The sequence below is a fragment of the Populus euphratica genome, unplaced genomic scaffold (assembly GCF_000495115.2).
Source record: "Populus euphratica unplaced genomic scaffold, PopEup_1.0 scaffold2708.1, whole genome shotgun sequence".
Lineage (NCBI taxonomy): Eukaryota > Viridiplantae > Streptophyta > Magnoliopsida > Malpighiales > Salicaceae > Populus > Populus euphratica.
In genome coordinates, this window is record NW_011502511.1 from 7,186 (window position 1) to 19,598 (window position 12,413).

General features: G+C 38.9%; 4 protein-coding genes and 1 pseudogene across 4 annotated transcripts; 4 read left to right on the forward strand and 1 right to left on the reverse strand.

Moving 5' to 3' along the window:
* The first annotated feature begins 360 nt into the window (after positions 1–360).
* On the forward strand, positions 361–1,027 carry LOC105119234 (probable histone H2B.3). The gene has a single exon (XM_011017359.1). It carries the CDS (start codon positions 428–430, stop codon positions 851–853), a length of 426 nt encoding a protein of 141 aa, XP_011015661.1. The 5' UTR covers positions 361–427; the 3' UTR covers positions 854–1,027.
* A 110-nt stretch (positions 1,028–1,137) lies between these two features.
* On the forward strand, positions 1,138–2,290 carry LOC105119233 (probable histone H2B.3; annotated as a pseudogene).
* A 1,876-nt stretch (positions 2,291–4,166) lies between these two features.
* LOC105119232 (probable histone H2B.3) lies at positions 4,167–4,794 on the forward strand. The gene has a single exon (XM_011017358.1). It carries the CDS (start codon positions 4,252–4,254, stop codon positions 4,669–4,671), a length of 420 nt encoding a protein of 139 aa, XP_011015660.1. The 5' UTR covers positions 4,167–4,251; the 3' UTR covers positions 4,672–4,794.
* Positions 4,795–5,038: 244 nt separating this feature from the next.
* LOC105119235 (uncharacterized) lies at positions 5,039–5,761 on the forward strand (the record flags this gene model as incomplete). The annotated part of the gene is made up of 3 exons (XM_011017360.1): positions 5,039–5,415; positions 5,522–5,665; positions 5,724–5,761. Coding segments are annotated over exons 1-3 (375 nt in total), but the record flags the coding sequence as incomplete, so codon positions are not given.
* Positions 5,762–9,041: 3,280 nt separating this feature from the next.
* LOC105119236 (uncharacterized) lies at positions 9,042–9,930 on the reverse strand. The gene has a single exon (XM_011017361.1). The coding sequence runs from the start codon at positions 9,551–9,553 to the stop codon at positions 9,209–9,211; it is 345 nt and encodes a 114-aa protein (XP_011015663.1). The 5' UTR covers positions 9,554–9,930; the 3' UTR covers positions 9,042–9,208.
* Between the last annotated feature and the right edge of the window lie 2,483 nt (positions 9,931–12,413).

Consider the following 12,413-nt stretch of genomic DNA (forward strand, 5'->3'; position numbering starts at 1 on the left):
ATTATTTTTTAAAATATTTATTTATTTATAAATATATTAAAATAATATTTTTTATTTTTAAAAGTTATTTTTTATAATAGAGCATTAAAATAATATAAAAATATTAATTTAAAATAAAAAATTATTTTTAAAATACAAAACAAACCACTCACAATTTTCACAAATCCAATTATAAGCCACCTCCCGCTTCACCCTAATCAGCCCGCGAAACCCAAAAATCAAAACCCAATCTCTAACCGTCCATTTAAATCCCCACAAAAAGTAGAACCACGTCACCAATCTGCGTCTTCCCAAAACCAACCAATCAACACTGACCCCCTCTTCATATATAACCACATCACAAACCCTTCGTTTAGTCTTAAGAAAGTCACCCGCTTTCCATCTCTTAGCCCAAAAGAACTCTCACTCTCTTTTCCAGGAATTCCAAATGGCTCCCAAGGCTGCGGAGAAGAAGCCAGCTGAGAAAAAGCCAGCAGCAGCAGCAGAGAAAGCCCCGGCAGAGAAGAAGCCAAGAGCAGAGAAGAAGCTGCCTAAAGAAGGAGCCAGTGACAAGAAGAAGAAGAAGGCAAAGAAGAGCGGCGAGACCTACAAGATCTATATCTTTAAGGTCCTGAAACAGGTCCATCCTGGCATTGGGATCTCCAGCAAGGCAATGGGCATCATGAACAGGTTTATCAACGACATCTTTGAGAAACTCGCTCCAGAGTCATCGAGGCTTGCAAGGTACCACAAGAAGCCTACCATTACTTCTCGGGTGATCCTGACAGCTGTCCGACTGGTTTTGCCTGGAGAGCTTGCGAAACATGCTGTCTCTGAAGGGACCAAGGCTGTCACCAAGTTTACCAGCTCGTAGGTGGCCATGTCTAGGGTATATGGGAATGTTTTATGGGTTTTTCTGTATTAGGCTTTCATGTTACATGTAAAGGTTTAGGTTCTGATCTTAGTGGGAATCAGAAGGAGCCCCGTCGAAACAATGAAGCTTTAATTGCCGGCTTCGAATGTTCTTAGTGGAAATAATATATCAATCTCTTGACTACCTTGTTCTTATTATCGATTCAAAACGTTAGCTTGAAACAACAAGCTGAATTGCCAGGATTTGAATGAACTGGACACAGTAATTTCTTAATAATAAACAGACTAGATCTTAACTTAGCCTTTTTGGGTCATCAAGGCCCTTCCACTGCCGGTGCTACTGTCGATAACTTGGCTGGGACTGGACTCCTCTTCAAGTTGGAATTCATCAGTCCACACAAGGATTCGATCGCTCTAAAAGGCCGAAACCATCCCCGACGTCCATTTAGTTCCTCGCTAATCCAACCATCCGCGTCATTTATCCTCTGCGACCTAAAACTAACCAATCGTGGTCTACCCATCTCTCTATGTAACTAACCGAAACAAGTAGCCGCAACTAATTCACCAACCCTTCGATCGAAAAATTATCGATTTTTTCTCTTCTAATTAACAAAGGCAGTCCCGTCTGCTCTAGAATCTCGAAATGGCTCCTAAGGCAGCTGAGAAGAAGCCAGCAGCATAGAAAGCCCCAGCGGAGAAGAAGCCAAGAGCCGAGAAGAAGTTGCCTAAAGGAGGAGCGACTGACAAGAAGAAGAAGGCAAAGAAGAGCGTTGAGACATACAAGATCTATAACTTCAAGGTTTTGAAACAAGTCCACCCTGATATTGGGGTTTCAAGCAAGGCTATGGGTATCATGAACAGTTTCATCAATGATATCCTTGAGAAGCTTGCTCAAGAGGCTTCAATTCAAGGCTCGCTAGGTGGAACAGGAAGCCCACCATTACTTCTCGGGAGATCCAGACTTCTGTCAGATTGGTTTTGCCTGGAGAGCTTGCGAAACATGCTGTGTCTGAAGGGACCAAGGCTGTCACCAAATTTACCAGCTCATAGGCCTCGCTAGGCTTTGCTGGGTTCTGGATTTTTGGTGTTTTGTGGGTGACATGATCTATGAAATAGCTTTTCTGTTGAAGAATAGGTTTAGGTTTTAGTGGATTTGATGCAGGAAGGCTCTTCATCAAAGAAACATGAATCTTGTTCATAATTTTCTTTGATTATTGGGTTTGAATGATGTTGATTCCTGCTTGGGCAGTCTCATTTTTTATTCAATTCTTGTTTTGATTGATTAGGGTTAGTTTGGGTTTGACGATTTCTGTTTTAGTTTTTTCCTTGTGGTTTTGTGCATTTCTGGTATCTGTAGAATTGTTTTAGATCGTTTTGCAGGAGATGTTTTGTAGGTAGTAGTTTGACTGGATTGATTTTTTGCTCCTTTTCGATTAAATTTTGTGGAATCACCTGGTGATCTATGATTTCCTTGAATGGTTTCAATTTCATACGGAGAACAATTGGAAATGTTCGATTTAGATTCTGTTTTTGTACATCGGCGAGCTTCCTTCTAACAACACATTGCTGAAGGCTGGGTAATCGGCTTGATCTGCTTGGGATTGAGAATTTCAATGGAGCTTCGTTGTGGGGGTTTAGAAACCTTCGAAGTGATTTAGCAACCTCATTTAGTACTGGTAAAGGTGCCTGATAATCATCAGAGGCTGGGACTGGATCTAGCCTTGCGGAGCTGTTTATGGGGTGATTCTTCCACATAACTTGAATCAAGATAGTATTGGGTGGGAAATAAATCTTAGTGGTGAGTATTCTGCAATAAGTGCTTGGGTTTCATCAGAGTGGAAAAGGCAGAAGGTTGAAGTACACAAAACTGATTTGGAGCAGTTTTCATATTCCTGGTCACTGCGTTTTCACTTGCTCGGTACTTGGCAGTCCTCAATAATCACGGATCGGTAAAACCAAAAGATGTAGAACTGCTTATCCTTTGGTGCCCCTCGAGGTGATGCAAATGAGCATCGTGATCATGTGCTTTTTGATTGTGATCTTGCAAGGAGGGGGCGTGGTTTTCCCTTCTGCAAATGTATTAAGACTCGTCTAGGTAATTCGATTGCTGAGCTTAGTAGGGCAAATTGTAATTTGCGAAAGAAATGTTTTCGTTCAGAATGCCGCCATACATGCTCTATGGAAGAAAGAAACAAGAGAGTTCATGAACTCGCTGGCTCTCGACTCTCCATCTCAAGCTGTCGTTCAAGTACAGGATCATGAACATGTCGATCTTTAATGTTAAGTTTTCTGCTGTATATTGTAGCTGATGATTCATGTTAACTTAGCTGTTCAATCTTCGTAGTAGGCTATCTACTTACTATCTCTTTGATCTATGGAAATCATATATTTTTATATAATATCAGAGAAAACAGCAATGAATGGACAAAACCCGAGCAGCAGCTACTCATTCACTTAAAGAACTGACATTGGCCTCTTCAACCTTTGCCGCAATTTATTCTGTTTTCAATTGCTCTCATTTCAACTTCCTTACAGTGTGGAGTTTGCTCCGAATTCTAATCACTTCAACAATTGGTCCTCCGCTCATGGACACTCTCCTCCACAACGGACCTACTCATCTGAACATCCGGTACAAGTTGCACATGTGCCCGCGTCTGCAAAAAGCTCTCAATTCCAGGAAAATTGTGGGTAAAAGAAAAACAGCACATAATGCGATCGACAAGCTCCAAAAGGGAAGACTGATATCTTGCAAAAATGGCAAATATTTTAGAGAATCGACTGGACAGTCAACCTTATGGGTTGTCCCTTCACTTGCCTGAGACGTATCTATACACCCAAGCCCTGCAACATATCTTTGAAATCAACAGTAATCAAAGATTGAGTAAATGATCGATAACCCTATAAAGAAAACATCGAAAGCCTCGTTTTCCCAGCTGATCTATTTTTAGTGTCTAACCGAGCATTGCAACTCCAACTCAAGCTGTATGTTCATGCAATCTTCCTTGCCGAAGTCTTGCCATGGCTGTACAGAAATCATCAATCCTCTCCTTATCTCCCATTTCCCTCCTATTATTCGATTGTTGGGCCGACTTTTCTAATCATAGCCTTCAGTGCTAATGACTAATTCAAACAGCTGGGCTGGGCCTGTACTCCTCCCCGTGCCTGACATTTGGTCTTCAAAAGTTACCGCATCTGACCGCCAATTCAAACCCCCGCAAAACCAACCATCCACGTCATCAATCCGCGTCTCACCAAAACCAACCAATCACCAGTCACTTCCTCTCCTTATATAAACAAACCACATAATCCCTAATTCATCCATCAAATCCTTCGAAAAGACCTTCTCAACCACCCTCTCCTGAAGAAACTCATTCTCAATTTCTTTCTCAAGAATCCCTAATGGCCCCCAAGGCAGAGAAGAAGCCGGCTGAGAAAAAGCCAGCGGCGGCGGAGAAATCCCCAGCTGAGAAGAAGCCAAGAGCAGAGAAGAAGATACCCAAAGAAGGAGCGATTGACAAGAAGAAGAAGAGGGCAAAGAAGAACGTTGAGACCTACAAGATCTATATCTTTAAGGTCCTGAAACAGGTCCATCCTGACATTGGAATCTCCAGCAAGGCAATGGGTATCATGAACAGTTTTATCAACGATATCTTTGAGAAACTCGCTCAAGAGTCATCGAGGCTTGCAAGGTCCAACAAGAAGCCTACCATTACTTCTCGGGAGATCCAGACGGCTGTCCGACTGGTTTTGCCTGGAGAGCTTGCGACACATGCTGTCTCTGAAGGGACCAAGGCTGTTACCAAGTTTACAAGCGCTTAGCGGCTAGGGTTGGGTTTTTTGTGGGTTCTGTTTAATTAGTGCTTCTGTCCTATGTAAAGGCTTTTTAGATTCTGATCTGAATGAATCTGATGTAGGTTTCTTCTGTCATTGAATGGAATTAAATTTTTCGGTCCTGAAATTTGATTTCCCCTTTTTTTTTTTTATCTCTTTCTATTTTTAGATTCAGATTTTGATTAATTTATGGGTTAATAAAAAAGGCTTGCAGGGGAGATACTTCGGGGTCGCTTTGAACGGATTGTTTTGTGTCGATGAAGATTTAACGCCATGTGCGCTTCTTAGTAAAGCATTGACGTGCCTTTTTTTTATCCTACGCCACAAGTAATCTTCGCCAAGCAAAAAAAAATAAAATTGGCCCACAATCAAAACACCTGCTGGCATTTTCCCGTGCAGCTTAGGAAAATGTAACCGCGTGAGTCTAAATTGCGCCTCGTTAGCCGCAGAACCACTCGCCCTCGTATCCATCACCAGCACAGACAAAACCTCTATTTTATCCTCTTCTAGCTTGCAATCCTTGAATTTTCAGTATTTTCATGGCAACAGTAGGCCTAAGTTCAATCTCTTTCAGATCCAGAAACCCTAGAAATCCCCTCACTTCCAAACAACTCTTTCCAACTGAATATCCAAAATGCACGCTTCGTGCTTCGGCTGATTCCGCCCCGAAAGCGAAATTCATTGCCAGACGTAGAGAGTCCGTTTCGGTCCGGCAACTCGGCCGCCCTCTAGGTAATGTTAGGATGGATTAATTTCTTAAGCTAAAGATTACAAAAGGTTTTAATTTTGATTGTTTTGAAACTGAGTTTGTAATGATTTTTTTATGTTGAGGTTGCAGTGGAGTATATGAGTTTGCCAGCGAGTCAGTACTCAGTGCTGGATGCGGAAAGGATAGAGAGGGTAGACGATAACACGTTTAGGTGTTACGTGTATAGGTTCAAGTTTTTTGCGTTTGAGGTTTGTCCTGTTTTGCTTGTTAGAGTTGAAGAGCAGCCTACTGGTTGTTGCATTAAGCTTTTGTCCTGTTTTGCTTGTTAGAGTTGAAGAGCAGCCTACTGGTTGTTGCATTAAGCTTTTGTCCTGTTTTGCTTGTTAGAGTTGAAGAGCAGCCTACTGGTTGTTGCATTAAGCTTTTGTCCTGTTTTGCTTGTTAGAGTTGAAGAGCAGCCTACTGGTTGTTGCATTAAGCTTTTGTCCTGTAAGGTAATAATAATACACTGGTTATTGTTATTGTTCCATTTGTTGTTTTTGAGTTTGTTTATGACGTTTTGGATTACATGGTGTTATGCACTGATGTTTGCTTGGTTTGTTGGTTGCGGCAGCTTGAAGGTTCGCCGATTGTCGTTGCGCAGAATGAGAAATTTGACGGTAAGGGTTTCTATTTGGGTTTTCTGGCAAGCATAGCATGGATTGATTTTGGATTTCTTTGTGTGCTAGACCAGCGTTTTGACTCTGTTTTCGAATGATGGGCATGAAATGTGGTGGTAGTGTAAGTGTCATTATTGGCCAATGCTTGCTATGATAGTTGTCTTCTTGAGGTTTGACTTGTTTATTATACCTTGTATAAGTCTGGTTTAGTTATTTTTTTGTGTTATGGGTGTAAGAATGTGCACAAGTGTCTTGTTTAATGGGACGTTAGTTTCAATGTATGATTGGATGGATGCTGTAAATCAAAGGTTTTCTTTCAGAGATTAGTTTCAAAACCAAGGTTTTAGCGAAGGAGTACATGATGCCCTGCCCTTCGTTTTTTTTCTTTTGCTTGGAATTGGAAGGTAGAAAACATCTTTGAATGTTGCAACACTAGATTTGTTAAAATTTTACTGTACAGAATGAAATGCTCAGCAACTAAATTTCATCATGTGCTTCTCAGAATGTTTTTCATACTTGGCCTGGCCTTGCTGTAAAATGGCTACTGTTGACCAGGCTTTTATTTGTAAAATGGCTACAATTCAGGCATAGCGAGAAAATACTGGAAATGCTGTATTATTAAGTGGAGTAGAGGAATGTGGTTTACTATCTCATAAAAACTGGTTTCTGAGATTTATTTTAATAACCTTCTGTCCCTGGCTATACTCCACTGCTTGTGTGTGTTCTTGGAGCCTGGACAGTGATCGGCAATAAGGCACCGACATGCCTGCAAAACCATGTCTTTAACTTCTGCAGCTTAGCTGATGAAAGTTAGGGAAACTTTAATAATTCAACTGTCATGGTGAAAATAGCATCTCTCTGTAAACCTTAACTGCTGTGCATGAAAAAAATCATTATCAGGAACATGCGATCATTTTGGCTGAACCAATGCAAAGGATGAGAGATTTTCTTTCGGAAAAAATCCATGTTCAAAGTAGAGTTAGAAATTAAATTTCTAAATTTATTATTCTAAATGCTTTTTTCAGGAATGCTTTGACACTAATTTGGTGTGGGAATGCAGCTTCTATGGTGAACCAAATTTCATGCAGTAGCAACTCAAGCAACTCTACAATGCAGCGACTTACTTCAGATGCAGTCATTGAGGTACTTGACAAAGTTGTCTTTGCTTGTGGCGCAGTGTTTTATAATGATTTCAATATTGTACATGGTCATATATGTAAACAAATATTAATTTTAAACTCGTGTTTCATTCTAGGTTAGCATTGAGGTTCCTTTTGCAATTAGGGCCATTCCAGCTGAAGCGATAGAATCGACTGGTGCCCAAATCCTTCAACAAATACTTGGGCTTATGCTTCCCCGCTTTATGGCACAGGTTTGAGGAAATCAAAATTAAATTATCCTATGAAGAATGAAATAGGCTTGTTACTAGTTGCAGATCTGATATTTGCTCGCCTAGTACCTCATTTTGGTTAAACCCTTGCATGTTCACTATTTGGGTGAGTCTTGAAGCTCCTGGTCCAGGCTGAATTCCACAGGTCTCGCACCATGAAAAATGACTTCATGTAAACCATATGGCTATTAAAAGCAGATATCAATTGGGGGATTAGATGAAAGAACAAATCCTTGCAACATATACTAACAGTACAAGATCATTTTCAGAATTCTGCACGAAATTCTCTTCTGTCTGATAAATCTTGTTCTTCAATTGGTAAATGAAGTATGATTTGGTGATTCAGTTCTTACAACAATGTAAAACTGCCTCCATAACCTAGATATACCAGTTTGATTCGTCTGATCCTACATGTTGCCACCATCATCTGGATTGATTTATTCCTCCTTTAGGCTTGTATTTGTTCATCAGGAATGGTTAATTTTTCGTGAAATCAATTTGTTTAATAATTTTGCAGCTTGTAAAGGACTATCAAGCATGGGCCTCTGGTGACACATCAAGGCAGCCTCTTGGAACTGGTGAGATTTGAGATTTATGGAAGGCAGCGCTAGCAGCATTGTAATTAAATCTGTTAGTCTCCTTCGACCCAGTTATTGCATGTTTATATTGGAAACAGGCAATGAGAATCCTGGCTGTTCTATGTACGCTTGTGTTCTGTTTTCTTCTTGTTTCAGAGCTAGTCTTAGTTCAGAACAAACCATGCGATTAATTTCATACAAGCAACGATTCTATTTATGTTTTTGTTGTCAAGTGACGGGTTACCATTTCAGATTGGAACAGTTTTCTTTTAGCTTGTTTCCTCCATATTCTCATGGTATGTTTTATGCCCCAAAAATCGTAGTCACCCCAAAGCATTCAAACAGGGAAAAAGATACACATCACGACATCACAAAGACACACAGGCTCAGAAAATAAATAGCCAGAAACTTGACGAAAACCGCACACATTGCCTTTGAGGTCTATTCCTTTATTTTGTGATAAAACTTATTCCTTTATTTTGTGATGAAACTTTCTTGATATGTAGCATCACTTTTCGAAAACCCATCCTAAAGGGAGCTACAAGACAAACTCTTACCATACACATTGAAGTTACGGTGAGCATTGAGTATATAAGGAAATGGTCATCTATCAAAACCTTGAACATTGAGTATATGTTTTTTCCACCCCTCCATTCTACTCTTTTTTTCTTTCTTTTGATCATTTAGTCAATTTAAATGTCAATCCTTTCTGTTTCCTCAATTTTATTTTGTAGTGACCTTTTTTATTTATCTATTTATATCTTGTTTCATTACACTATAGATTAATTAATGATGGATGCAATCGGCTATCTCTTGCTGCCTAACAGAGCATTGAGCAGAGCCCATCATCATCATGCTTTTCTCAATGACTAGGCCGATCCTTCTGTACCTGTTTTTATCTATCACTTTTTCTTTGCTAGGATCGGCCCACTTTGGCAAGCCTTTTTGTAAGAATTGTGCATGCATAACAGTGCAAGTGCACACCTCTTCTAGGCAGCTTTGCTGACACGGTACACCTACTGTAAATATTGACACTGTAAAAAAATTTCTTCCATTGATTTCATGAGGACAAGCTGGAGCACCACCAAGTGTCTAAGCACAAGGGGAGAAGAAATATACACAGCTCCCTCCATGTTTTTGTGTCTTCAAGGATTACATAAAGGTAAACATTTAAAAGCAATTATACAAACTATCTCATCGGAGATGATACTTCATCTGGAGTATACCTATCGATGAAAGGAGTAATCTTGATGACCAGGCCAGGGAAAACATCATCTGGGTCATGAATGTGTGGATTTTCCTCGACAATATAAGGATCCCCACATTTCTCACTTATACTGTTTAAAGTCTCGCCTTCTCGAACCACATAAATCTCATCGCATGGCTTGTTCTCAAAGAACCTCGGGTGCCCTACCGTGGACAATTCGGTTTCACTCACTTCACAGCAGCTCAAAACCAGCATTAGTGCCATCAACAAAGCACAGTACCAAGAGATCTTTTCTGCCATAACAGTTGATGAAGAAACAGAACCCATTTCTTACTTGTCACAAATTAAACAGAGTCTTGCTTGTTGGTCTTGGCTGAAAGACAGAGCTGGATATAAATGGTTAAGGTTTCTTGGGGCTGTAATTGTATAAATAGGGAACCAAATTAAATAAGAGAGGTGGTGCACCGTTACTATCTAGAGGTGGTTGAACGAAGCTGGTTTAGCTCTGGCTGGTGTTGAGAGGGCTTCTTCAGTGTGGTAGGTATCTGTCAGCGGGAAAATTTCAAAGAAAAGCAATGGAAAGGGTTGGTTTAACTGCTTTTATTTTGATGGGTTTGGTTTCATTTCTCAACCTTGTATTAAGTTGCTTCCATAACGTTGACTCCCCTTCATTTATATTAGAAAAACGTAGCCTCAGTACCATATATTGTTAGTACGTAGTTGTATTCATCAGAAATGAAACAATCAAGTCTATGATTTGATGACAAGAAAGTCTACCATTTCAGCTCAATAACATTTATTAATTAATCCCAAATACTTGTGCATAAAAATAATATAAAGCGCTGAGATACTCTTCTACCTATTTCTTTCAAAAACTTATCTGGGATTGGATACCTTGGAATGAATTGCATTACTGGACAGGCATCGGGGTATATGAAGCACACGTTGTTTTGAAAGCAGCAGGTCTGTGTAGGGTTGAGAAGTAGACAAGCATCGGGATACTCGAACTCAGAGGCCTAGCATGAAATGGCCAGTGCATCGCCTCTAGCTGCAATGGTCCATTTGCGGCCTTCAGGGTTCAGAACTGTGAATTTTGAGCTGCCTTAATCTGTGTTTATTTTTCGATTCTGTCAGTTTAAGGAGCTCGTGAAAACTGTCTTCTTGTGGTTTATCGCTTGGTATTGAGGTCATCTGTATTTTTTAAAAAAAATTCGAGATTTTTTAGCTTTAATATTTTTCATGTAATTTTAGATGATTTTATTGTAATATATTAAAAATAAATTTGAAAAAATAAAAATTATTATTTTAATATAATTTTATATAAAAAACATTTTAAAATATAATATCCCGCATCACCTACTAAGTTGTTGCCGCTGACATTTGACACCCATTTGTCTTCAGGAAGAAAAAGGGTGTATAAACCCAAGGCCTTTCAAAAGTTTGTATGCCCTTCTCCCGTGGTTTTCTTGACTATTTCTTTATGCATCGGTCTAATCTATTACAATCTAGGAATTGTCACTGTCGTTAAATCTTTTTTTGGTCACCGAGTAAAATTTAGATCATTTTTATAGCACTATATTCTAAAATTATTCAAAAATACTATTTAAAAGTATAGTTATAAAACCCCATCGACCAAAAAAATCTTTTTTAAAATAACTAAAATAATATTATTTAAAAAATAATAAAAAAGGTAAATGAGTTGATATTAGGTTTTGACTGGATAAACAATATTTGTTTCTTCCATCCTTTTCAACCTGAACTAATTCAGATTCTAGATTAGAGGGGTACCGAGTCAACATATTAAAATGATGCCAGGATTTATACTATGATTGAAGGAACACTTGTAGCTTGGCAATTGACAAGTCATGCCATTCTTAAAGGGAAAAAAACGGGCAAGTGGTATGAAGAACGACATGTCAATGCGACGTTTTCCGGATCCGAAAAGGCCCAAGCTTGGCGGGTTAAGCCCTGTGAAGATCAGAAGTTAATTAAGCTCGTATGTCTTACCCAATGAACAAGGCCCAAGTGGTAGGCTTGTTTCGAGAAAGCTTTTTCAAGAGAAGCCCATGTTTTAATTGCTTAAAAGAGTGCCATTGACCTTCCTCCTACAAAGGAGGAGGAGGAGGAAAGCCTTAAAGAAAATATTAAAAAAAAGGGGGGAGAATAGGAAGCTAGCTACAAGGTTTCCAGTAGAATCATGATAGAGATAGTGAAGTTGCTCCATGATGTAGGCCATGGATATCTATTTAGAATCCATTGATGTTTCCCACTCCACAAGAAAATGCCAAAACCAAGTACAGGCCCCCAATTGGCCTCAAAAAGAGAACATGTGATTATTCTCCTTAAATAAATATTAATACAATAAATTTAAAAATTCAAGAGTATGACACTGTTTGAAAAAAAAACAATAAAATAACATAATTTGATCTCCTTGTATTTTAAAAACATAACATTCACTGAATATTGAGTTTCAGATCTGTAATAATTATATTTCAGTTCATAATCACCTATATATATATAATAAATTTATAGTACTGTGATAATATTGTTTGAAAAAAAATTAATGAAATAAAATAGTTTGATTTTACTGTATTTAAAAAACGTGACATGATATCCACTGCAAAATTGTAATAACTGATATTCTAGTTCATAACCATCAACATGTACCATGTTTATCTCAACCTCCACTATTTTATCAAGATTTTTTCGTCATTTATTATTTTATTGTTTCTTTATATTTTGGAAGCTAATTACTACCTAATTCATCATAAATATTTCCCAATTTTCAAGATTAGCATTCAAAAACCAGAACAACCGAAATTGACAAGAACCCACCAAGAAAACGACATGGTCGCCTGTGGATCAGTCAGTTCGGAGAGACCCACGAGCGTTGAAATAAGATGTGAACACAACTTGCTTACGTGGCTGAGTCTACTCGTGGAGTTATTTGCTAGTGAAAAAACGATAATATTGAATTTAGAGACAAGTGGAAGACTTTTCTCAATTATGGAAATAGAGTTGTCCAATCAATTGCTAGATGAACATTTAATGCTGCAACCATGGTTCCCAAGGGTGAGTTTACCTTGGTATCCCCTTCAAAAGGGCATTCAAGCTTCAACTCTTGCAATGCAAAGGATGTTTTGGTCACTTTGAAAATTGTCGGCGAAAAGGAACGTACAACGAACGA